Source organism: Ipomoea triloba, chromosome 6, assembly GCF_003576645.1.
Source record: "Ipomoea triloba cultivar NCNSP0323 chromosome 6, ASM357664v1".
Lineage (NCBI taxonomy): Eukaryota > Viridiplantae > Streptophyta > Magnoliopsida > Solanales > Convolvulaceae > Ipomoea > Ipomoea triloba.
In genome coordinates this window covers 26,609,714-26,636,169 of record NC_044921.1, presented here as the reverse complement: position 1 = coordinate 26,636,169, position 26,456 = coordinate 26,609,714, and the positions used below count along the sequence as shown (strand labels likewise).

Below are 26,456 nucleotides of genomic sequence, written 5' to 3'. Positions count from 1 at the left end.
TACACTTGCAGGCTGAGGCTGAGGCAGCATCACCGTATCCCATGCCATCCCAGCACAAAAACAGTTGCCTGTTTCTTCTTAGCTTCTTCTTCTTCTTCTATGTCATTCATAATAAGTTGCTGAAACTAACTCCCACACCTTTCCTTCTTTCCACCAGACCACCAGCCAGCCCAAGTTATCGATGAAAGAAATGGCGCAGCAGGCGGGGAGTCCGGTGCGCAGTAGTTATTCCAATAATAGCAGCTTAGCGGATATTGCTGCCAGAGTCGTTGAAGAATTCAGAGCTGAAAATGAAAACGATGGTGAGGAGTTTTTATACGTTGGCGACCTGTTCTGCGGTCTCGGGGGAGAAGCTAGCGAAGAAGACCTAGGAAAAGAAGCAGCAAAAGGCCTGCAGGATGATGATGAGGAGCAGAACAACGATATGGATGCTGGTGATGATGAACAAGATGAAGATGAGGAGTTTGAGTTCGCGTTTGTTCCCAGAGATGCGGAGTTGTCGCTCATTTCTACTGCAGATCAAATCTTCTACAACGGACAGATCCGCCCAGTTTTTCCGATCTTCAACCCTAATTATTGGGAATCTGCAACAGGCACCAGCAGCATGTGTAATTCTTCGTTGTCAAGTTCTGGCGATGAGCAGCAGCAGCAGAAAGTTTCAACTCCGCCGCAAACGATGATTCGTCTGCCGTTGAGGAAGCTGCTGTTAAGTGAGGATCAGGAAACTCCGTCGTCGTGTTCATCCTCGGAGGCCGACGAGCTTGAGGGAATTCCGGAGGGGACGTACTGCGTTTGGAGGCCTAAAGAGGTGAAGGATGAGGCCTCGGCCTCGGCCTCGCCGGGAAAGTGCAAGAAGAGCAACTCAACAGGGTGGAGGTGGAGGTCGAAGCGGTGGAGGCTTCCAGACCTTGTTCACCGGAGCAACAGCCACGGGAAGGACACATTTGTCTTTCTCACAAAAGGGGAGGATAAGGCGGGGGCAACCAAAACTGCAAACCCCAATCTCACGCATTACACAAAAAACAGATCAGGAGATAAACGCCGCCACTCATATCTGCCGTACCGACAACATCTAGTGGGGTTCTTTGCTAACGTTAACGGATTTAGTAGGAATCTCCAGCCTTTCTAGAATCAGAATCTGTCATCCATCTCGCCGGTTTAATGCAGATCAGATTTGTTTAATTAATTAATTGCTAATAGACAGATATGTATATTACGCCAGCCTGTGATCTTTATTACGTCATCGCTTTGTTTTGACACTTTAAATAACACAATTATGTTATATATGGCTTTTGGTTCAATCAAGTTTTTATTTTTGGATTATAACTTACAAGGTAGGTTATTAAGTTTTGGATTATAACAATTGTATGAAACAGGAATGCACCAGCAATGGATCGACGGGGTCAGGCATCCACTGGAAACTACTCTTCCCCTACATGCTTTGGAATATTTGGAAGGCAAGAAACAATCTCGTCTTCAACAATCACCGGGCTCCTGCAGAAGTGATCGTCAGACAGGCAACAAGCGAAGCTTTGGAGGCGCAACACCTCCTCATTAATCGGAAGGGCCCTATGGCGGCTTGCCTGGTTTGGGTGGCTTGGTCACCGCCACCACCTGGGTCAGTCAAGTTGAACACAGACGGCGCCATGAGACGGAGCACTGGTTTAGCAAGTGCGGGCGGTCTGCTCCGCGACTACCAGGGAGAATGGATCGTTGGCTTCACTACAAATATCGGGACTACCAACAGCTTTGTAGCGGAGATTTGGGGCCTTAGAGAAGGTCTTATAATTGCAAAGAACCATGGTATACGAAGCATCATCGTAGAAACCGACTCTGAAGCAGTGGTGGAGGTGCTGACAAGCCATGAAACCCCCTCAAACGTTTATACGTTACTTGCTGATTGCAAAGTCCTCATGGACTTCTTCCAAGAGTTCAAGATTGTCCACATCCTACGGGAAGGCAACCAATGTGCTGATCTTCTTGCTAATATGGGGCAAGATGCTCCAAGAGGTACATCTATCCTCGATCATCCTCCGGAAGGCTTAAGGGAGTTGTTGGTTCGTGACTCTCTAGGCGTTGCCTCTTGTAGAAGGCGTTAATCTTTTCGGGGCCCCGGCCCCTCCCTTTCACCAAAAAAAAAAAAAGTTTCTAAGCACAGAATACTAATTGCAAACTGTCTTAATGATAATTAACTGATATGATTATGTATATATCACAAACACATTCATGTGGGCTTGATATTTCACAAACTATATGATATATATCAAAAGCAAAAATGCTACAGTGTTTTGCATCAAATTGATATTGGTTTTATCAAAAAATTCCTTCTCTCACAATAAATAGCAACAATGGACAAAATTCATCCCTTATCACCATTTTAGTTAATCTACTAAGTAGTATTTGTACCATAGACCCCAAAATACCGTGAGGCCTATTGAACCACAATTCGTATAGAGTTAGCATTTTCGTGATCTGGAGTTGCTACTCTATTCATTCTGATTTCAGCACTTTGTGAACTATTGTCTGACTCACCATCAGGGCGGACAAAACCCTGTAATCTTACCATATGTCTCTGGCTAGTTGGTTGTGTTCTAATATAGCTGTTTGTTGCTATGATGCTTGAAGATGACCTCTCAACGGCATGGGTATTGGATAAAGCACTCATATCTTGGAAAAACTGAATATCTTCATCTTGGACATTTTACATTTAATTGAAGCCACTTATCAATGCATTCTGTGTGGAAGTTGTGAGCACAAGCCAGACCACGAACCTGCACAAGCTTTTTTACTGTAACAACTACTTCTTAAGTGTCAACACAAAGTTCTCATATACTGCCAACACTGTTCACATTCTCATTCACACAACTATCGCTTGGAAGCCAGAATTGTAATTGGCAATAATAAGAAAAAACATTTACCTCATTTCCCACACAAAACTCTTCCAAATAGGACATTCACTACAGTCAGTTGGGACAGCCTTCAGCCTGAACTTTGGAAGTTCCTGAATAAGTGTCTCCACTGCTTCTCTCTGTGACCCAAATGCAAAAATATGAACATTTGAGGTGATGTAACCAAAAATTAAATTTATAACCCAAATTTGAATATATGTGCTGTAGCATCAAATATGTGGGATTAAATGACAACAAAGAACAGAAAACGAAAAAAAAAAAAAAAAAATACAATGAACTCAAATCTTCAGTACCTTGCCTGCAAACTTGATTGGAACGATAGGCTACTATTGTTACACTTACGCACAAATAACAGACCCCTACAGACAGAAAGAAATGCTATCTTCTTCCATGAATGACCTTCTAAGTATGCTCCTGGTAATCCTAGTTCAATTCTATATCCACTTGACATTACACTTGGCAGGTTTGACAAATAACGGAGTGAAAAAAACATGAACACTAACCTTTTGTACTTGTTACCTGAGCTGGGGTTAAGTAAACACCAGGATGGTATGCATCAGCATCTTGGTCCATTGCTCTCATTTCTTGGCCAGCAGCTTCAATGGCCCAATCTGGTACTTGAATCATGTCAAACAGAACCTGAAATGTAGAAAATATCTCAGAAGGTAGTGCAAATAAGCCTTATTGCCTTAATGCTCAAGTTCACATATCAGCCCATAGTAGCTGAAAAGCAACCAAATTGGAAAACCCCATTTTGGACCTTCTTCTGGCAACTGAAAGAATACCAAACAAAAAAAAGGGTCCATTCTAAGCTTGAAAAGTAAATCCAAAGCCCGAAACAATGAAAAACTTACCCAGCTTCTTGCACTCATGAACCACAAAGTACTAATGATGGTCCAAGTCCAGAGGAAGGGATAGAGCAGTAGAGCAACTATATTCTTCCACAAAAAGGGGCATAGATTTGCTGCCACCCAAAATCCCTAGAATTTGGAAAAACGTATATGATATCAATCCCAATTATGTTGAGTATTGCACGGATGACTCAAAGAAATAGGCAAGCACTAATTTAATGAATTAAGCAAAAGCTGTTAGGATTTGTGTTAATATCACTGTTATATCAATTGTATGAAATAGTAGAAAATTTGACAAAATCAAACATTGGGAACTCATAATTGATGCAAGCATACAGCATATTCAGCAATCTACCGATTGCTGCTGAGCTATAACCGAAAATATACAGACCACACACATTAATGCAATGTTTGGACGTTGATTAAAATGAAAGTACATTTTTACAATCCCTCCCTCCCATTCAGAAACAGGTAGACTTGGTAGCCCAAGAAAATGAGTCCTTACAATTCCATTCCCGCAGCGCTTCCAGTTAATCGCCACAATGATTCTAATTAGAGTTAAGAAACTGTATTTCTGCTCATAAAAGTTGAATTCATATAAGTTTTTGTTTTTTAAGGAATAATATTAGCCAGAAAAATCACAGAAATGGAAAACCAATCATCATCAAATATTGGAAGGATGCATACTTGTAGCCAGCATTGACAAGAAAAACCCATCATACCTGCAACATCAAACGAAATTCATATACGGAAATGCAAGGAAAACTAACCACTTGAAATTGACGCCTGTCACAGCCATTGAAGAAGGTGCAAAAAAATGAAGTAGAAGAAGAGGCTTTACACAGAAGTGATGAACAGAAGAAGCGAAGCGAAGCGAAGCACCCGCCATTTCCATTTTCCTTTCCGGTAATTAATTAATTAATTAATTGCGAGGAGATATATAAATATTTCGACGGACGTTAGTTGACGGATATCATTGTGGGCCTGGGAGCAACTTTTTACCACAATACTTGGACTTTGGGTGTCCAAATTGGCATGCGAATATGGGCCGGACCGCACACAGTATAGCCCAACCACTGTTTAGCAATTGTCACCATGATTGTCAAATAGAACTGAAGTATAAATTAAATGATACTTTAATACAAGGGTCACGATATACCGATCGAGTGTTTAGAGTTTAAGCATTCTCATATCATCAACTCAAATAGATAGACAGAAAACAAATTTATTAGTAGACGCTATCCTTATCCCCAGCAAGTGAACACCTTTCAAGATAACGTGGAAATTAATATGATTTTATTTTTTTGGTTTTATTTTGTTAGATTGGTGGCTTACAAGCTTGTTATAATAGCAAGTTTGCAATTGATTTTTATTTTTTTTATTTGTTATTCTATTATTATATTTATAATATAAAAGGTAAGTGATACAATTGTTAAAGAGTCGTTATATCATGGACCATGGTCCACAATGCATTGTGGACCATGGATCATGGTTGATATTGCAGTTGTGTTGAAATGATAGTGCAGTTGTGTTGAATGGATACTGCAATTGTGTTGAAAGGGAACTGTAGTTGCGCGGAATAGAGGCCGTGTGATCCGTCTGGAACTGCAGTTGTGTTGAACGTATACTGCAGTTGTGTTGAAAGGATGCAGCAGTTGTGTTGAACGGATGAACGGTCTCTGTTTCGCGCAACGGCAGTAGCAGTTGTGTTGAACGGATGAACGGTCTCTGTTTCGCGCAACGGCAGTTTCCTTTCAACACAATTGCAGTATCTTTTCAACACAACTGCACTATTCGTTCAATACAATTGCAGTATCAGCCATGATCATAGTCCACAATATAATTTGCGATTTTTAAAGTGGGAGAATATTGTAGAGATGTAAAGAAAATAGTAAACAACTTACAAATTTGATAATGTGAAAGTGAGATTCACTTTTGAAAAAAAGTGAGAGAGTATTGCGGGATAAGGATAATATTGAATTAAATATGGTAATTGAAACTACTTTCTAACTTTGCGCATTAAATTATGGTGTCTAAAATAGTTAAAAGTGGGGCTCATCAGCTCCTCATCCTCAAGTCAATATCTTATCGTTTTCCTTTCCTTTTCGATCGGCCAGCGGCCAGCCCGATCAACAAGTCAAGTTTGTAGCCAATTTCATCTTTTGTTTCCCTCGCTCGAAATTATTTATTTTGAGATTTTTTAAGCTTGAAGTGCAATTAATGAGCTCATCCACACATTTATGTTGTTATTAATGAGTTATCATTTCAAACTTGATTTTTTTAATCGTAAGGAGGATGATATTGATAAAGGAGCTGACTAGCTAGCCTCTCTCCCTCATCTATGCGCACGGTGGATGAACTTATTTTGTCGTTTGCTTTGACCTTATCAAATGTATTTATAATGTGATGTATTATGTAGTGTGTGTAATATATACTAGGTGAAGCTAAGTGCGTGGTTAATTAGCTAGCTACATTGCCCGGTGTGAATGAGGATTAGGTTGAGTATGGTACGGGCTTAAAGATGCCTCCTATGAATTAGGGTCTGCTCAGGACACCTCATGGTCTAACCAAAAAAAAAAAAAATTAGCTAGCTACATTTATCAAACAACCATACTAAACAATATCTATAACTCATAAAAGGGAACCTTTCAAAAGGAAATAGCTAGATACTATACACTCGTGAGGTACGGTAGCTTTAGGCTCTATATGAGCAGCCATCTTCATTTCACATAATATAATCTATTAGGTTAGACAAGCATTTTTTTTTTATGATATATATAATTTCCTTCTACTAATCATCTTCTAATTATACACCCCAATTGATTCTTTCTTTTCATACTCTAATTAATTACACCGCTAATTATTTCTTTCTTTTTATGCACCTATGTTTAATTAAAATGCAGGCTGGGGACAAATATATAACTAAGGGTGGTAATTGTTAGATAAATGTCACTTTCATTAGGAAAGTAGATCCACTAGCAGAAAACATGGATCAACTATTCCCTTAAAATTAGGGATTCATTATCTCATTATTAAGATATTGAATCCCACTATGATTTCTGAAAGGTCATTATAATGAAAGACCATTTTCCTGTTCATAAGTGGTGCAAACAGTTAAACAGTAGGAAATAATTGGAATAGTGCATTGATGGACTGCATCTATATAAAGGCTCTATAATCCTCTCACTGCACAACATTAAGACTCATACACCATCTAAGAGGGTTGTGAAAGTGAGAGACAAAAACTCTTCTGCAGCAGTTCAGGCATCAACAAACAATCAACTATGGCTGGAGGTTAGATCCTATATGCTTCCTATTTATTCTTACAGTAATGTGTTATTATAGCATTTCTAATCCTTAATTAGCTTCAATATTATAATAATTAGTTATTTTGTTTGATTGACCATTTAAACTGAGGTGTATTTGGTCTTCCGATATGATCTTTCAGTATATCAGTTAATAGATCAAATGTGCTAACTCCAAACAGAGATTAAGAAAATCATAACACTTTAACTGTGAGGTGTGTAATGACTAAGGAAAAAGCAGCTAGCTAGCTATTGAGCTAAAATTACAGATGGATCAGAGTAATTAAATAATATGAAAAGGGAAAATCTTGTTAAATATGGACTTCCTATTAAAATTCATATAATAATACTCCTCGCGAATTGGACTAGTAAGCAAAATGGTGGGAAATGTTGTGACCGTGTGAGTAGCTGGAGCCCAGATGGACGGGGACGGAGAACTAAACGCTAATCAATCGCCATTCCATCTGGCTAAACTTTAGGTTTTTTAGCAAATTTTATCGTGGACCGTGGTTCATATAAACTATAGCCAAATTAACTTTAGCCTTATATGAATTCTAACTAATTAAATTAATTTTAAACCAATTGCTCCAAAATGAATAAACGAGTAGATGAAACATGACTTTTGCATATGAATAATACAAATTTAATTTTTGCTAGTACATTCTCAGTTGAATCAGCACAATGGTCTTGCTAATATAGTTTATCTCTTTTGTGAAATTTACATGTTATTACATAAAAACGACATTTACTCAATATATATCATGGGATAATGACAATAAGTTTTCCAAATTATTAAAAAAAGAAAAAAGAATTAAACCAACTGAAAATTATATTCCCTTAACCAGGCCAATAAATGCCGTCCCTTTCGACGCGGACTATGAAAATATAGTACATTGTACGCTAGCTGTATTTTCGAGCCACCAGTTCACACTTACCTTTCTTTTAGAAAACGATTTTGAAAATGAGGTCATTGTCTGCGTACACATATCATTAATTTCACACAATACAAATCATCTATAATGTATAAAAACTTTATAAAAAAAAAAGCATACACTTTGTCAATCGAAACTTTCTAAATATCCATAACAAATATTTGAAAATGTACATTTAATAATAATAATAATAATAATAATAATAATAATAGGAATCTTTANATAAGTTTTCCAAATTATTAAAAAAAGAAAAAAGAATTAAACCAACTGAAAATTATATTCCCTTAACCAGGCCAATAAATGCCGTCCCTTTCGACGCGGACTATGAAAATATAGTACATTGTACGCTAGCTGTATTTTCGAGCCACCAGTTCACACTTACCTTTCTTTTAGAAAACGATTTTGAAAATGAGGTCATTGTCTGCGTACACATATCATTAATTTCACACAATACAAATCATCTATAATGTATAAAAACTTTATAAAAAAAAAAGCATACACTTTGTCAATCGAAACTTTCTAAATATCCATAACAAATATTTGAAAATGTACATTTAATAATAATAATAATAATAATAATAATAATAGGAATCTTTATAATAATAATAATAATAATAATAATAATAATAGGAATCTTTAATTAGAAAGTAAAGTGATAAAAGTGGCATACTCTGAATTGCATGGATAGATTGTGTGTTTGGAAACTGGAAAGCAATATGATAGAATTGCATGTATGTCCAAATGGAAGTAAATAGTATGTAGATGGCCGGTGCAGCCGCGGTCGGGTCAGAAAAGTCATGCCCTCAAGCCATGTTGACCCGACCTTCATAGTGTAACTTTTAAACTTTACTGCATGCTTACTACATGTGTCTGGCTCGCATTAAATGTTTAAAGATTAATAGAATTCAGATTTCATGAAAAAAACTAAATACATTATTTGATTGGTAAAAACAATTATTGAGAATATTAATTGTTTGGAATGGTAAGAAATAATGGCTATAAAAACCAATATACTCCTACAAAATAACAACAACCTAAGTAACAACAACAACAACAACAATGTTGCTAATTGCTATATCCGGATTATTATACATGTCGTCCTTTCTTTTCTTTTCTTGTGTGTGTGGGTGTCTTTATATATACATATATATAGCTTGATATATTAAAAAAAAAAAGTTTGATTAAGAGCACATACTTTTTAAGTGACGAGAAAAACTTGCAATCACTACATGAAGTTGTGCATTGGGTAGTCATGCATTGTGACCCTAGTAAGCAGAGGATCAGTATGAGATAAACCAATATAGTTTACGTTTTTCATAGTTAATCGGCTCAATCAGACCAAGAAGGCTGAAAGGATGCACACTCTTGTTGGAAGTGGAACTTTTAACATCTGTGATTGAGAACATTTTTAACATTATGCAAGCATACAATTAAGAGCTAACAATTGCATTAGTAAACTAATTAGTAATTACCAAAGCTAAGGTTGACGGTGTTAGAGTATATTATAATATATATAATTCCAATTTCCGACCATTATATTCTATTTTCACTGTGTTTACGCTTATACATACTTGTTATATATATTGTATAGATAATAGTTAAACTCCAAATTAAAGAAAAAAAATAGTAAATGCTTATTAGTCGAAGCTAGCTAGCTAAGGTAGAGTTTGGTTTGAATAATATATATAATCCCCCGCCGACAAGACAGACGGTAGGATTTGAATAAAGGTAATGGAGGGATAGGTTGAAATGAAATGAATGACGTAGGCGCACAGGTTATTGTAGCAACGTAACGTATGTAAGCACGACGTATAAACGCAGAATCAGCGACCAGATCACATAGATGGACTTTTAAGAAATGATGATGATGATCGATAACGACAATACTATAGTAAGTATCTGCAAAAAAGCAAACCACACAACTGTACATACTACATATTAGTCAGCTGATCTGATCTCACACTCGGTCTATTAGTCTATATATATATATACGCCTCAGCTCCCATCACCGTTGTATGATAATCCTGGAAATTCATATTGAAACTGATCCAAGAGACGACAACTATACGTCTGCTGCGGTTCGCTGCGTATATATATATATATATATATATATATATATATGCATGCTTGCTTTTCAACTTAACTACCATCTGCAAATATATATACATATCGATCAAGTTAATGGCTCATGCTACCGAAACACCACCATCATCATCAGGAAAACTAGACCGGAAAACTGTGGAAAGGAACCGGAGAATTCACATGAAAAATCTCTGCGGAAAGCTTGTTTCTCTTATTCCTCCTCAACACCTCCAACCTGCATCATCCAGGGTATATATACATATATATCCCTTCCATCTATCTAGCTATCTACGCAGGCCAATTTATATAGTATAATTTATTTGCGTGCCCTAGCTAATTAATTTAACTAGCTAAGCCTCCGATCCTTTAATTTCCAATAATTTATTTATTGCAGGAGTTGGTGTCGCAACAAGATCAACTTGATCAAGCAGTCACATATATTAAGCAGTTAAAAGAACGAGTAGAGAAACTAAAGAACGTGAAGAAGAGGAAATTAGTTCCAGCGAGAAAAGAAGAAGAAGAAGAAGAAAGGTGCAGCGGCAGCGCACCAGCTTCCTTAAAAGCTCCTCCGATTCTTCAAGTTAGAGATTTGGGTTCAAGCTTGGAAGTAAATTTTATAAGCTGTTGTACAAAAAATTTCATTCTGCATCAAGTTATCAAGATTGTGGAAGAAGAAGGAGGTCAAGTTGTGAGTGCAATCTTTTCTACCATTGGGGATAAGGTTTTCTATACACTCCATGCACAGGTACGTACGGTAACCCCATAATTAAGCAATATAATTCAAACTGGATGGTGACTTTTTTCTTTTTTCTTTTTTCCTCCTTTAGTTTTGCAAATAATATGAGACATAAAGTTAAGTAAATGATTCTATGTTTTGATATATTCTACTTTAATTTTGGTGCGTGCAGGTAAAAGTTACTAGGTTAGGTATGAACACTTTAGAGGTTTATGAGAGGTTAAAGAAGCTAATAATCAGCCAATTGCCAGCTAGACAAGAATGAAGCAGCAGCAAGCAACCCTTCTCTCAATATCTTGTAGATTCCGACAGAATCAATCCTCAATCGGAATCATTATTATTATAATATAGACCGATGTAATAAATTTTAAATAAATAAATAATCCAAGTAGGTTTCGTGTCATATATAGATAGTAGTTTTTCTTAAAAGATTAGAGAAATTCATTAGAATACTTATATTTTGATATAGTGAGTCTACTAATATGTATATATATATATTTGGATTGATTTTGGAATAGTATGTCTCATATCTGTCCTTCATATATAGCATATTCACGCATGGATCGGAGGATATACATGCATGATTCAATGAACCAATACTATTGAGATGCATGGATATGCCCACACGCATGACAGCTTCAATAATGAACTTAATTGTCTTGACTAAGATTCAATTAATGCATGCATGGTGATGTTATTTGGCTCAATTTTGAATAAGTAGTTTAAAATACATAATTAAAGTTCTGTAAAATAACCGTTACTTTGTTTAAATTATCTTACATACTTTAATTTGATAAAATCTTTAAAATAATAAATTATAATAATTAATATGCTCAGAATCAATATAATTAAACGTACAAATTGAATTAATTTTCAAAAAGTTTTTTTTTTAATAATTGTATTCAAACAAATTAAATAAGTTATAATTAACATTCGGTTTATAAAGAATAAGAAGAAGCACATAATAATAATATATAATAATAATAATAATAATAATAATAATAATAAAAAAATAAAACAGATCTGGAATATAATTGAAGAAACAATTAAAATAATACTGTAAATAAATTAAGTTGTTAATACAAATTAAGCATGTATGTATATCCAGATTCAATTAATCTAGTGCTTTAATTAGTGTACTAGCTTGATTTAGAAGCAATGCAATTTAATCGCAGCGAACCGCAGCAGACGTATAGTTGTCGTCTCTTGGATCAGTTTCAATATGAATTTCCAGGATTATCATACAACGGTGATGGGAGCTGAGGCGTATAATATATATATAGACTAATAGACCGAGTGTGAGATCAGATCAGCTGACTAATATGTAGTATGTACAGTTGTGTGGTTTGCTTTTTTGCAGATACTTACTATAGTATTGTCGTTATCGATCATCATCATCATTTCTTAAAAGTCCATCTATGTGATCTGGTCGCTGATTCTGCGTTTATACGTCGTGCTTACATACGTTACGTTGCTACAATAACCTGTGCGCCTACGTCATTCATTTTCATTTCAACCTATCCCTCCATTACCTTTATTCAAATCCTACCGTATATATATATATATATATATATATATATATGCATGCTTGCTTTTCAACTTAACTACCATCTGCAAATATATATACATATCGATCAAGTTAATGGCTCATGCTACCGAAACACCACCATCATCATCAGGAAAACTAGACCGGAAAACTGTGGAAAGGAACCGGAGAATTCACATGAAAAATCTCTGCGGAAAGCTTGTTTCTCTTATTCCTCCTCAACACCTCCAACCTGCATCATCCAGGGTATATATACATATATATCCCTTCCATCTATCTAGCTATCTACGCAGGCCAATTTATATAGTATAATTTATTTGCGTGCCCTAGCTAATTAATTTAACTAGCTAAGCCTCCGATCCTTTAATTTCCAATAATTTATTTATTGCAGGAGTTGGTGTCGCAACAAGATCAACTTGATCAAGCAGTCACATATATTAAGCAGTTAAAAGAACGAGTAGAGAAACTAAAGAACGTGAAGAAGAGGAAATTAGTTCCAGCGAGAAAAGAAGAAGAAGAAGAAGAAAGGTGCAGCGGCAGCGCACCAGCTTCCTTAAAAGCTCCTCCGATTCTTCAAGTTAGAGATTTGGGTTCAAGCTTGGAAGTAAATTTTATAAGCTGTTGTACAAAAAATTTCATTCTGCATCAAGTTATCAAGATTGTGGAAGAAGAAGGAGGTCAAGTTGTGAGTGCAATCTTTTCTACCATTGGGGATAAGGTTTTCTATACACTCCATGCACAGGTACGTACGGTAACCCCATAATTAAGCAATATAATTCAAACTGGATGGTGACTTTTTTCTTTTTTCTTTTTTCCTCCTTTAGTTTTGCAAATAATATGAGACATAAAGTTAAGTAAATGATTCTATGTTTTGATATATTCTACTTTAATTTTGGTGCGTGCAGGTAAAAGTTACTAGGTTAGGTATGAACACTTTAGAGGTTTATGAGAGGTTAAAGAAGCTAATAATCAGCCAATTGCCAGCTAGACAAGAATGAAGCAGCAGCAAGCAACCCTTCTCTCAATATCTTGTAGATTCCGACAGAATCAATCCTCAATCGGAATCATTATTATTATAATATAGACCGATGTAATAAATTTTAAATAAATAAATAATCCAAGTAGGTTTCGTGTCATATATAGATAGTAGTTTTTCTTAAAAGATTAGAGAAATTCATTAGAATACTTATATTTTGATATAGTGAGTCTACTAATATGTATATATATATATTTGGATTGATTTTGGAATAGTATGTCTCATATCTGTCCTTCATATATAGCATATTCACGCATGGATCGGAGGATATACATGCATGATTCAATGAACCAATACTATTGAGATGCATGGATATGCCCACACGCATGACAGCTTCAATAATGAACTTAATTGTCTTGACTAAGATTCAATTAATGCATGCATGGTGATGTTATTTGGCTCAATTTTGAATAAGTAGTTTAAAATACATAATTAAAGTTCTGTAAAATAACCGTTACTTTGTTTAAATTATCTTACATACTTTAATTTGATAAAATCTTTAAAATAATAAATTATAATAATTAATATGCTCAGAATCAATATAATTAAACGTACAAATTGAATTAATTTTCAAAAAGTTTTTTTTTTTAATAATTGTATTCAAACAAATTAAATAAGTTATTTTTTTTTTAATAATTGTATTCAAACAAATTAAATAAGTTATAATTAACATTCGGTTTATAAAGAATAAGAAGAAGCACATTAATAATAATAATAATAATAATAATAATAATAATAATAATAATAAAAAAATAAAACAGATCTGGAATATAATTGAAGAAACAATTAAAATAATACTGTAAATAAATTAAGTTGTTAATACAAATTAAGCATGTATGTATATCCAGATTCAATTAATCTAGTGCTTTAATTAGTGTACTAGCTTGATTTAGAAGCAATGCAAATTAAGTTAATAAAGCACGTCAACTGATCGAATCCAGGTAGATTCAATTAACCTACTACTGTATTATATTTTGTGTTTTATATATATTATCCAATTAAGGGCTCCAACAAGCTACCTAGCTAGCTAGCTACCAAATACTTCAACCTAATTTTAACTTATAATATCATAGGCTAATTGCCAACCATATCAGGCCAATTAACCAAACTGATTCTTTTCAATTCGTCGCAATAATATATGAATGTCATCTCTGACTTTAATTTTTCGTTTTCTTCTGGTTGTAATGAGTATTAATAATGGATCGGAGTGTGTATGTATACATATATATTCTAATGTCACAAGTCAACATATATATATATATATATATAATATTTCACCCCTCCGTCCTAACATTCTAAAATATCAATGGACCAATTTATATGTTTAATTTCCGGCCGCTTAAATTTTTAACTAATTAATTATATATGTGTGTATTTTAATTTTTTTTAATATTTTTTGTTGCAATTCCTAGGACTAAATTAAAAGGCAAATTGCTTGTTTTGAAAGGTTGCTTTTTCATCATCAAAGAAAATCATCATGCTATTTAAGAGTGAGAGAATTTTACTTTTTGTATATAAAAAATCATGCACATACAAACATGCAAAACGGACTATTTAACTCATCTCATCCAACTTTCAACATCAAAAGTTAATTAAGTGTAGGTAAAAAATCACTATTTACCTTTCATATATGATATATGTATCTCATTAGATAATAAGTTGTAGGTATCTTTTTACACTTTCTTTTACATATAAATGAAATCAGACAATAATGAGATAGTGTTGGGAATATTTGTTATTAGGTTTTGATGATACCAAAAATGTGTTAGAATTTATTTGTAATTATTAGTATCCAAAAGAAGAAAATGAAGAAACATCAAGTTCAGTAAACTGCTACAGTAAGGTTCAGTAAACTGCTACAGTGACTTCGAGAGGTGCTACAGTACCATTCGCATGAGGCACTTTTGAACGAAGTTTTGAGGCCGAAGAAGAAGACAATAATCCATGAGAGGATGATGGAAAAGGAGTTTGGATGTCATAGAATAAGGATATGATCCACGAGAGGTGGATTGGAAAGCCAAAGTACTCGTGAGAGGTAGATTAAAATGCTACAGTACTTCGAGAGGTGCTACAGTACCATCCGCAGGAGACGTTTTTGAACGGAGTTTTGAGGCCAAAGAAGAACATAAAAATCCACGAGAGGTGGATGGGAAAGGAGTTTGGATGTCATAGAAGAAGGATATAACTCACGAGAGGTGGATTGGAAAGCAAAAAGACTCGTGAGAGGTAGATCAAAATGGCGGCGAGACATCGAATTTTCGAGAGGTGCTACAGTACTCGAGAGGTGAATAGTACTATTGCTACAGTGACATGAATAGTACTATTGCTACAGTAATCACGAAAAATACTCAGATAAAATTGGTTAAATGAGTATTATTCTAGCAAGAAGACTTTTGGAAGAAGAAGTTGCGAGAGGTATGAAGAAATCCTTCAAGCTAGTTCAAGATTCAACTAAGGATTTAATTATACACTTGGAAGATGTCACATGGGAAAAGGTAATATGGGTGAAAATATTTTATTTGAAAAAGTTCAAATAAAATTCAAAGTGATCAGGAGAAAGCTAAAGATGGAGAATGGGCATGAATATTTTATTCAAGAAAGATGGGCTCAAAATAGTGGAAAGAATATTAAATCAAGCATGAAGACAAAGTTTCTTATCAACATGCAAGACACCATACGGGAATTATGGGAGTGGAATATTTTATGGAAGACTTCAAGTTGGATTTCAGATCAAGCTAGCACATGGGATACAAATTAAGGTGGAGCTTCAACGGGTAAAGTATGGAGACTTGAACAAGGAAATATTTTATCAACTCCACTAAGCACGTGAAGGAGACAAAAATTAATGTGGGTTGTTTGGCAGATTTGGACTGCTGCCAAACGGTCAAATTAGCAACGGGAATATTTCTTCCCAAATATAAAACTCCAAGGCTTAGAAGAAAAGGCAGTGGATACCGAAGGGGAATACAAGACAGTGAATGCACATAAAGAAAAGAGAGGAAAAGCTCAGCTTCGAGACATAAAATTTCAGTGTGCATATTCTAAGCTTAAAAGATAAAAGAATCACTTTGATTCTTCTACTAGTCCAGCACAAACACAACAACACCAACTTTCGAAGGGAAGTTTTGAGTAGGCAGTGAAGGATAGGTGGACGGTGCGGCCATTCGCTATCTCAAGGATTGTCAGGCAGTGAAGGATAGGAAGACGGTGCGGCTATCTTCTATCTCAAGGATTGTCAGGCAGTGAAGGATAGGAAGACGGTGCGGCTGTTTCTATCTCAAGGATTGTCAAGAAGGGAAGAAGCAGGTTGCATCTGTCCAGACTTTGTATTGGTGATAATACATAGTGGATTTGCTCCTTGGAGTGAAAGGAGAACAGTGGATGTAGGCTGCGTTGGCCGAACCACTTAAATTCCTCTCTTGCACTTTACTTTACTGTTATTATTATTATTGTGCAACTAACCCCATAACTCTTATTCACACGAGCACACAATTTACAAAACGCTACAATCATATTTTACGCAAGCTTGAGACTTCCGCTGCAATGAAATTTATTTCCTTAATTCTTTTCAGCTCACTTTGAGTTAGAATCGAAAATTTGATAAAGTCTATTCAACCCCCCCTTCTAGACTTTATAGCTTGCTCATCCGGGACCAACAGATAGTACAGTGTCATAATAACAAAAGTTGAAGTTCCATGTCACCTTCATTCCAATACATCATCAAGATCTAATTGGATGACTAATTGTGACAATAAATAAATCAGTCAATGCTGTGTAATAAAAAGAATTAAAACAATAGAACTAAATGTGACAATGTCATGTCTAAAAGTAAAATTTATTCTAAAAATTAATTAAATTGCATTTTGTCAATTAGTACATGTTAATAGTTATGGAAGAATGAAGATCAAATGGGAACGGCCTAACTGTGAAGAATTCTTGTTGGGTGCCAATAATTTGTCACATAACAAATTAGCTAAATCGGTATGTAGTAGAATAATTAATACAAAAACAAAACAAAAAAATTATAAAAGTCAAGTCTCAAGCAGTGTTTATCCTAGTTCACCTACAACTGATTTGGAGATGATGAACAAAAGACAAAATTGGAAGTTTCCATCAAAATGGGAGTTTACATCAGTGCCGCGTAAATGTGGAATTCAATTTTGTATTCACTTTAGCAACGACAGGTATGGATGTGAATATGTGATGTTACTTTGTCCTAGCTTGCTCCATTATGCACCCACCTACAACATTACTAATTTAAGTCCTAGTGCAATTGTATCAATAATGAAGCCAATGCATATTTTTGTTTGTTTTTTTTGTTTTCATTAAAGATTCTTTTTTCTTTTTGAATTGACAACACAGAAACTACACCATACAAAGAGTTAAAGAATAGCGAATATTATGTTTCCAAAAACATACACCTCTATTCTTTGGTGCATGCACACTTTTACTATTCTAACACTAGTCAATTCAATATAATTCCTTCTAGAATACTGACAACGACCAAAGACTATCAAACTTTTTCTTTAGTCACATTTTATTCAATTTTTATTCTTAATTTTATAACAAATTATTAACTATATATAATGTATGTTTATTTTTTTCCTTTGTATTCAATCAAAAACACACAAAAGTAAACAACATATTTACAGTTTTCCTTATGAAATATCATTGTGTTTTCCCCCAAGTGTACCTACAGCGTTGCATTTAATTTTGCAAAACAACCTCTCGCGTCTAAACGAAGTCTTCTGGGTTTTAAAAAAAAAAAAAAAAAAAAAAAAACGAAGTCTTCTGGTCAATTACATTTTTCCAGAAGAATATGGTGGCTTAATTTAATTTCACATGGACCGAATTAAGTAATGGGAAAGAAAAAGTAGTTGTCTGTAATATGGTAGAATTACACTCCTATGCGTTTTTTTTTTTTTTTTTTTTTTTGGGTCAAAAGAGAATTAAAAGGGGTTATTTTATCATATAAATTTTCACTTGACAAAGCGAATTGCATACTAACAGGTAAAAAATACTATTTAAACTTCTAAATTATAGTCTTTATTTTTACTCTCTTTAAAAATATTGATGCTGGCATTTTGTTAAAACTCACATGATGAAATAATTTATCATCGATCTCTTATCACATCAGAGATGAATGATGAAGCACAAGAAACAATCAAGCCAAGCCCGGTGAGGGCCCAATGACCCACGGCCCATGAATAGAGACATCTTGGGGCTCATCCGTAGTCTAGTAGAATTGGGCATCCTACTCCTAATATAACAAGTGTAAATTATTATGTGGATCCGAGTCCACCTTTGATTTTGAATGTTCACATCCAATTTGTATACTACGAACATATAATGTTAGCATACACAATTTACATACCAAATGCTCACAATTTACAATTTGTATACTACGGACACACAATGTTAACATACACAATTTATATGTTTTGAATTAGAAACACAAATTATATTCTAGAAGTCTACAATTTCAATATTAAAAATACACAATTTAGAACTAGGGTTCACCGTGCAAGGTGGACCTTGGTCCATGGTATAATTAACTCTATAACAAGTACTCCCAATATGATGAGGCAATTTAAGAATTTATTCCTTTTTAGGACTCTAAGTCCACTTGTATATATAGACCCCATACATGGGCGAGTGACAAACAATTTTCAATAGTACAAAATATTTATTCTCTAAAAATTTTCTTTATACTCGTTATTTTAAAGATATTGTTAGAGCATCCCAAAGTGCGTAGATTTTGAGAATTTTTTTTAGGTGTAACTCTGAAATAGAAGATGGAAGGAAGGATTTTTTTTTTTTAAAAGTGTCATATTAACAAGCCTAGGTGGCCAAGGACCTTGTAGTCCAGTGGCATCAAACCTTTCTTTTTATACGGGAGGTGGTGGGTTCAAGCCTCAGTGGAGGCTAGGCTATTATTAACAAGCTGCGTTGTTATTATTATACCCAATAAGGATCGTTTTACATGTTAATTGCTAATTTAAACATCACATTTTACCAAACATCTTTTTACAAATTACTGATTGCGAAAGCCTATATCTTTATAATGTCAAGCTGGCTTTTTGGATAAAAGTCGTCTTCTGGGTCTGGTTGAAACTTTCAAATGATTCCCTATAATCATAAGCCCTATTTTTGAATTATATTGATGGAGATTTTGTTTTTAATCTTTCATTTCTTCGTTGATGCGACTTTACTTGCTTATAAATTAAAGTTAAGGGGTAATTAAACAGTGGAGTTTAACTATATAATTGAATTGAACATAACTTGAAGACGACTATACTGGGACTTTAGTTAGCGTTTTCTGCAAATGAATCGAATTCACGCATATATCCATGATGCATGCATTACATAGTATAAAACAAATCTTAAATATCCGATTCCATGCATGCATTTCAAATAAACATATAATATATATAATGTTTATATACTTTACATTTTCATCATCTCTTCATCAATTCTCAACCTTTTATTTACTTACACATATATTATATTATTAATGTAAAAGAATAACATACTGTAATTATTTTAATATATATGTCGGTGTTCATGTGTGCACGCATGCAAGCACTAAAGAGCCTAAGTTGTGAAACATGCAGCATGACCCAAACAAAATAAGATGCATTTAATTTATTATTAACAAACTAACAATAGAAATGGTTTAATTTATTTTTCTAGACAAAACAAAAAGCAAGAGAATATATTTACTTAATTAGCTTAGCTAGCTTGTCGATTGTCATGTTTATAATTTGGAAAGCTGGAGAAATGTTCTATTTTTCTTTTTTCTTTTTTAAATAAATTTTGAAGTAACAAATTAGACAGGTTCTCCATTGGGAGAAATGATTGGCCTAACCTCTAGCTAGCTTTCTCGATCTCTCATTTGAATGTATTTATAATTCTTGAAAATTGAGTTTCTAGAATATATTTTAAAAACTAAAGGAATATATATAGAATCCGAATCAAGTGCATAGCCTCTTTCTAAGCGCATGTCCAGCGCATGTGCAAATAGATTGGGATCGTTGTATGAGTTTAGATCAATGGTAAAAAAATATAGTGACATTTAGATAATTTTTTATACCAAATATATTTTTTATAATGTATTAAGTATTGGTCTGTGGCGCACTATGAGTTGGTCTATGGTGCACCACAAAATGCTGGTCTATGGTGCACTAAGTACGTGTAGTTTGTGGTGCGCATGAAAATGTTTTACGGTGCATTGGACTCAAAGCACCACCAAGACATCAAGCATATCTACATGCACCTCCAACCATATCTAAATGTCTCATTATGTTATTGAAATTACCAAAATGCCACTATTTTTTTTCGTTTTTATTGATTTTCAACCCGCACGGAAACAAGACCTTTTATATAGATATTCCTAGGTGTATTGTGTTTTTCAGTCAACAGATAGGTGTACCACCCCATCATCCGTGTGGGAGTGTTAATCGGGACACCGGATGCCACTTGACCACAAGGTCTTTGGCACCTGTTGCGGAATACAAGTTCTCATCATACTCATCATACACTACCATATGGAACTCTTTAAAAAAAAAATAAAGAACTTGAAAGCTAAGATATTATTTAATAATGTAATAACATTTTACAAATTACAACTTCACTTACATGACTTGGACTGCTAAATGATTTTCTTTCTTTTTTCTTTTTTCTTTTTTGAATTATTTTTACCAACAAATTAAACTAAATCTGTTGATTTTACAAATTATAATTAAAAAAAAACAAAAAAAATCTAGACGAATGAATCATAAAAACTTGTGTGCTGCCATCTTAGCTTGTATTAAGTGATTAGTTGTTTGAGCCTTCCATAAACCCTTGAAGTTTCCATGCCTAACCTAGCAACTTTCACCTGCGCGCAGGCATAAAAATATATATATACATAAGAAAAAAAAAAAGAAATGCTAATTATGAAATTAGGTAGGTATGTAGTTGCATTATATATGCATGGATATATAATATAATGGATGTAGTGAAAATGAAATGATGGAAATAATAATAATAATAATAAGAATGACTAGCCTGTGCATGGAGTGTATGGAAAACCTTATCCCCTACAGTGGAAAAACTTGCAGTCTCAACTTGAGCCCCTTCTTCTTCTACGATCTTTATGAGTTGGTGCAGCATCAAGTTGGGTTTATTAGTAGCACTCATCAAAACTACTTCTAAGGTTGACCCCAAATCCCTAACTTCAATTACTGGCGATTTTAGTAATGTACAACCTGCTGCAGTTGTTGCACTTTTTTCTTCTTCTTCTCCTTCTTCTTCTTCTTCTCCCCAACTCATTTTCTTCTTCATCTTCTCTAGTTTCTCTACTCGTTCTCTTAATGCCTTTATGTATGTGGCAGCTTGATCAAGTTGATCTTGTTGTGACACTGATTCCTGCTGATAAAGCATAAAAAGAAAAATTAAATAAGCTAATAATTAATTAAGGCATATACATATATACATATATACCTTGGATGGGTAAAAGTGGTGGGGAGGAATAAGAGACACAAGCTTTCCACACAAATATTTCATATGAATTCTTCGCTTCCTTTCCACTGTTTTCCGATCAGGTTTTTCTGAAACACCACCTGTACTGCTAATTATCCTCATCTTTTCCTCCATCATATCCATCAGATCACCATTCTCAACTAAATCCTCCATCCTAGACAGACACAAAGAGAAATTTGTCAACCCCCGTCGGCCGGGAAGCTAAGCTAGCTAGCTAAGTAGCTATCCCCAGGGTTTCACTTACAAACCATTCAAGATTTCTGGCACATATATATAGACCCACCTACGAAATCTTTGTTGTCGTCTAACGCAAAGGTCAATTGTAGTTGGTGGTGTATGTATACGAGCTGAGTGCGACGTTAGCTTGTTCACATCCCCTTTTTATATCTTTTGTTATTTCATTTTTAACTTCCTTTTTTTTTTTTTAAATATATTGGTATAAAGTAACGTAATTGTGGTTTTTGTAATTTAATTTTTAGATGTATTTTCCTTCTTTTTTTTTCTTGTATCGAGAAAAAAAAATTCCGAAGACGGTACGGCTGTAGTATGTAATTGATAGTCAATTAATGTGCCGAAAAAACAATAGTTTGGCTTTGTAATAAGCAATTCCTTCACGTCACTTACTCATTTTTTATTAATAAAAAAAAAAAAACACATAATTTTTGCACTCGATCTGATCTCTTTTCCAACTCTACGTTGCATATATAATATATTTGTTAATTGTATGACTTTTGGGCAATAAATAGCAAACTAAAGGAATCCACAATAGTACATTTTGAAATGCTTTTGCAAGTTTTAATTTAAAACTTAGGTGGACTCTACGCTTTAATAAAACTTTTAACCATTAATAAACCCTGATGAACAATTGAAATCGGTTCTCACTTTTTACCTTAGACTCTACGCTTTAGGCTTTAGGTTTTAGATATACGGATTTAGAGTTTTGAGGGTTTTGAGGACTAAAAATCGTCAAAACCCATAAAACCCTCCGCTCTAACCCCCCTTTTTGCGCGTACGTACATCTATCGTGCACCATTCGACTATGTACCCACAATCCTTATACGGCCATGTTTTCATTTGATCCTCCACACACACATATGAGTAATTTATTATATTTTGATTCAAATCACTTCTAGTGTGTATTTCAGGTCAAAATAAACTTATAATATACCAAAAACAAATATATACGGAGCATCTATCAACGATTCATCTAACGACTACACCGACCTTAGTCAATGATATAAGCATTGGTAAACACATTTGAAATCCAAATAGACAAATAGTCCAGCCAATAACAGTACGGATTATTATTATTATTATTATTATTATTATTATTATTATTATTATTAATTTTGTTTTAAATTGGGTTATACATTGTACCTTGTCAAATTGGTCCAGTGTTTTTGGTAGTTTATATAGTTAATTAGGTCTCCAAAATTATTTATATGCCATGCGGCAGTAACTTTAGACTAAATTTAACATGCAATAATTGTAGAATCTCTACAGATATATATATATATATATATATATNCCCAAATCCCTAACTTCAATTACTGGCGATTTTAGTAATGTACAACCTGCTGCAGTTGTTGCACTTTTTTCTTCTTCTTCTCCTTCTTCTTCTTCTTCTCCCCAACTCATTTTCTTCTTCATCTTCTCTAGTTTCTCTACTCGTTCTCTTAATGCCTTTATGTATGTGGCAGCTTGATCAAGTTGATCTTGTTGTGACACTGATTCCTGCTGATAAAGCATAAAAAGAAAAATTAAATAAGCTAATAATTAATTAAGGCATATACATATATACATATATACCTTGGATGGGTAAAAGTGGTGGGGAGGAATAAGAGACACAAGCTTTCCACACAAATATTTCATATGAATTCTTCGCTTCCTTTCCACTGTTTTCCGATCAGGTTTTTCTGAAACACCACCTGTACTGCTAATTATCCTCATCTTTTCCTCCATCATATCCATCAGATCACCATTCTCAACTAAATCCTCCATCCTAGACAGACACAAAGAGAAATTTGTCAACCCCCGTCGGCCGGGAAGCTAAGCTAGCTAGCTAAGTAGCTATCCCCAGGGTTTCACTTACAAACCATTCAAGATTTCTGGCACATATATATAGACCCACCTACGAAATCTTTGTTGTCGTCTAACGCAAAGGTCAATTGTAGTTGGTGGTGTATGTATACGAGCTGAGTGCGACGTTAGCTTGTTCACATCCCCTTTTTATATCTTTTGTTATTTCATTTTTAACTTCCTTTTTTTTTTTTTAAATATATTGGTATAAAGTAACGTAATTGTGGTTTTTGTAATTTAATTTTTAGATGTATTTTCCTTCTTTTTTTTTCTTGTATCGAGAAAAAAAAATTCCGAAGACGGTACGGCTGTAGTATGTAATTGATAGTCAATTAATGTGCCGAAAAAACAATAGTTTGGCTTTGTAATAAGCAATTCCTTCACGTCACTTACTCATTTTTTATTAATAAAAAAAAAAAAACACATAATTTTTGCACTCGATCTGATCTCTTTTCCAACTCTACGTTGCATATATAATATATTTGTTAATTGTATGACTTTTGGGCAATAAATAGCAAACTAAAGGAATCCACAATAGTACATTTTGAAATGCTTTTGCAAGTTTTAATTTAAAACTTAGGTGGACTCTACGCTTTAATAAAACTTTTAACCATTAATAAACCCTGATGAACAATTGAAATCGGTTCTCACTTTTTACCTTAGACTCTACGCTTTAGGCTTTAGGTTTTAGATATACGGATTTAGAGTTTTGAGGGTTTTGAGGACTAAAAATCGTCAAAACCCATAAAACCCTCCGCTCTAACCCCCCTTTTTGCGCGTACGTACATCTATCGTGCACCATTCGACTATGTACCCACAATCCTTATACGGCCATGTTTTCATTTGATCCTCCACACACACATATGAGTAATTTATTATATTTTGATTCAAATCACTTCTAGTGTGTATTTCAGGTCAAAATAAACTTATAATATACCAAAAACAAATATATACGGAGCATCTATCAACGATTCATCTAACGACTACACCGACCTTAGTCAATGATATAAGCATTGGTAAACACATTTGAAATCCAAATAGACAAATAGTCCAGCCAATAACAGTACGGATTATTATTATTATTATTATTATTATTATTATTATTATTATTATTAATTTTGTTTTAAATTGGGTTATACATTGTACCTTGTCAAATTGGTCCAGTGTTTTTGGTAGTTTATATAGTTAATTAGGTCTCCAAAATTATTTATATGCCATGCGGCAGTAACTTTAGACTAAATTTAACATGCAATAATTGTAGAATCTCTACAGATATATATATATATATATATATATATGAAAATGACAACACGTATTTACTTAATTAAGCTAATTAAGTAATTATAATATGTGGTATATGGTGCATTAAATATCATAAACCATGGGTAGGTTCAGATATGAGATGGGTCTGATACATGCATGCGTTGAATTTCATCCTTAATCCTCTTTTATGTATAATATTACACTAAAATATTTAAATAAATTTCATGCACTGATCGAACAGTAAATACTTGCACTTATTTCTTTTACGAAGAATGTGAGAGAACTTAATCTCATCGAATCTAGCGACAATATAAGACCAATAAAAATATCAAAATATTAGAAATGTAAAATTTAAAAGAATTTATAAGTATATTAAAAAGTAAATGCAATGTATAAATTATTACATTTAATGATGTCAATGTCTAAAAAAAGAGTAAATCAAAGAAACAAATTGTTAGTATACAAGAAAGTATGTACAATATAATATATAAGATTGTGATCATTGAATCAATGTTTCAATAGTCGTTTAGGTATGTAGAAAAATAAGACACAGAAAATTAGTCTAAAAATTATACAAAGCAAAATTTAAGACAAAATATAAATTACGCTATTTTCTTCCTCTCCGTCCACATGATTTATTTGTTTCAAACATTATAGAACAAAAAAGCGTCTAGATGCATTTCTCAAATAATCAAATTTAAGCACTTTATCAACTCCTTCCATGTGCCTTCATGCGAGAATATGGATGTTTTTATCCCGACACTACAAGGTATAAATAGAAGTTAGGATTTGGAGTCGGGTTGAAGGAGATGAAGATAAGAGCCGGGTGAAGGAGATGATGCAATTCATAGGTGAAAAGATGAAAAAAAATTAGCACAGAAAACTATAAAAAAAAAATAATTGAAGAGATGAAAATGTCGTTGCCTAAAATAAAGTTTCACCTAAAAAAATCATCGGAAGAATCAAAAGTGTCTAAAATATGGTAGTCTAGATTATTGTTAAATGGCAAAATCGATTGTCTGATACTAAATTTAGATTTGTCACCAAAGACAAATGGCCTCCGCTAGAATTAATTCAAAAATTGAAGAAACGAAAACATCATTGTCTAAAACAGAGTTTCACTGGAGAAGTCATTGGAAGGACAAAAAATGTCCAAAATATAATTGTCTAAGGTGTTAAATGCCAAAAACAATA

The 26,456-nt window shown here is 33.8% G+C and overlaps 5 protein-coding genes and 1 pseudogene across 6 annotated transcripts; 3 read left to right on the top strand and 3 right to left on the bottom strand.

Moving 5' to 3' along the window:
* LOC116021561 lies at positions 1-1,320 on the top strand. Its single transcript, XM_031261993.1, has one exon. It carries the CDS (start codon positions 182-184, stop codon positions 1,127-1,129), a length of 948 nt encoding a protein of 315 aa, XP_031117853.1. The 5' UTR covers positions 1-181; the 3' UTR covers positions 1,130-1,320.
* A 252-nt stretch (positions 1,321-1,572) lies between these two features.
* Positions 1,573-4,647, bottom strand: LOC116021562 (annotated as a pseudogene).
* Positions 4,648-10,016: 5,369 nt separating this feature from the next.
* Positions 10,017-13,706, top strand: LOC116021564 (transcription factor bHLH168-like). The gene is made up of 4 exons (XM_031261995.1): positions 10,017-10,153; positions 12,433-12,607; positions 12,753-13,103; positions 13,267-13,706. Exons 2-4 carry the CDS (start codon positions 12,458-12,460, stop codon positions 13,357-13,359), a joined length of 594 nt encoding a protein of 197 aa, XP_031117855.1. The 5' UTR covers positions 10,017-10,153; positions 12,433-12,457; the 3' UTR covers positions 13,360-13,706.
* Positions 10,057-11,427, top strand: LOC116021563 (transcription factor bHLH168-like). Its single transcript, XM_031261994.1, has 3 exons — positions 10,057-10,328; positions 10,474-10,824; positions 10,988-11,427. The coding sequence occupies exons 1-3, from the start codon at positions 10,179-10,181 to the stop codon at positions 11,078-11,080; spliced, it is 594 nt and encodes a 197-aa protein (XP_031117854.1). The 5' UTR covers positions 10,057-10,178; the 3' UTR covers positions 11,081-11,427.
* A 7,404-nt stretch (positions 13,707-21,110) lies between the features above and the next one.
* LOC116023787 (transcription factor bHLH168-like) lies at positions 21,111-22,117 on the bottom strand. 2 transcript variants are annotated; one of them, XM_031264800.1, is made up of 3 exons: positions 21,882-22,117; positions 21,447-21,809; positions 21,111-21,276 (listed from the first exon to the last, which is right to left on the bottom strand). In XM_031264800.1, exons 1-3 carry the CDS (start codon positions 22,071-22,073, stop codon positions 21,208-21,210), a joined length of 624 nt encoding a protein of 207 aa, XP_031120660.1. In that variant the 5' UTR covers positions 22,074-22,117; the 3' UTR covers positions 21,111-21,207. The 2 variants fall into 2 exon arrangements, with proteins under 2 accessions (XP_031120660.1, XP_031120661.1); XM_031264801.1 differs by having other exon boundaries at positions 21,447-21,806.
* Positions 22,118-23,123: 1,006 nt separating this feature from the next.
* On the bottom strand, positions 23,124-23,965 carry LOC116023752 (transcription factor bHLH162-like). Its single transcript, XM_031264761.1, has 3 exons — positions 23,730-23,965; positions 23,463-23,654; positions 23,124-23,144 (listed from the first exon to the last, which is right to left on the bottom strand). The coding sequence occupies exons 1-3, from the start codon at positions 23,919-23,921 to the stop codon at positions 23,124-23,126; spliced, it is 405 nt and encodes a 134-aa protein (XP_031120621.1). The 5' UTR covers positions 23,922-23,965.
* Between the last annotated feature and the right edge of the window lie 2,491 nt (positions 23,966-26,456).

Coding starts and splice junctions, on each gene's coding strand:
- LOC116021563 (XM_031261994.1), top strand. CDS start 10,179: ATGGCTCATGCTACCGAAACACCACCATCATCATCAGGAAAACTAGAC. Junction 10,329..10,473: donor TCCAACCTGCATCATCCAGG/GTATATATACAT, acceptor TATTTATTGCAG/GAGTTGGTGTCGCAACAAGA. Junction 10,825..10,987: donor TCTATACACTCCATGCACAG/GTACGTACGGTA, acceptor TGGTGCGTGCAG/GTAAAAGTTACTAGGTTAGG.
- LOC116021561 (XM_031261993.1), top strand. CDS start 182: ATGAAAGAAATGGCGCAGCAGGCGGGGAGTCCGGTGCGCAGTAGTTAT.
- LOC116023787 (XM_031264800.1), bottom strand. CDS start 22,073: ATGGAGGATTTAGTTGAGAATGGTGATCTGATGGATATGATGGAGGAA. Junction 21,810..21,881: donor ACCACTTTTACCCATCCAAG/GTATATATGTAT, acceptor ATGCTTTATCAG/CAGGAATCAGTGTCACAACA. Junction 21,277..21,446: donor TCCATACACTCCATGCACAG/GCTAGTCATTCT, acceptor GCCTGCGCGCAG/GTGAAAGTTGCTAGGTTAGG.
- LOC116021564 (XM_031261995.1), top strand. CDS start 12,458: ATGGCTCATGCTACCGAAACACCACCATCATCATCAGGAAAACTAGAC. Junction 12,608..12,752: donor TCCAACCTGCATCATCCAGG/GTATATATACAT, acceptor TATTTATTGCAG/GAGTTGGTGTCGCAACAAGA. Junction 13,104..13,266: donor TCTATACACTCCATGCACAG/GTACGTACGGTA, acceptor TGGTGCGTGCAG/GTAAAAGTTACTAGGTTAGG.
- LOC116023752 (XM_031264761.1), bottom strand. CDS start 23,921: ATGGAGGATTTAGTTGAGAATGGTGATCTGATGGATATGATGGAGGAA. Junction 23,655..23,729: donor ACCACTTTTACCCATCCAAG/GTATATATGTAT, acceptor CTTTATCAGCAG/GAATCAGTGTCACAACAAGA. Junction 23,145..23,462: donor TAAAATCGCCAGTAATTGAA/GTTAGGGATTTG, acceptor TCATTGACTAAG/GTCGGTGTAGTCGTTAGATG.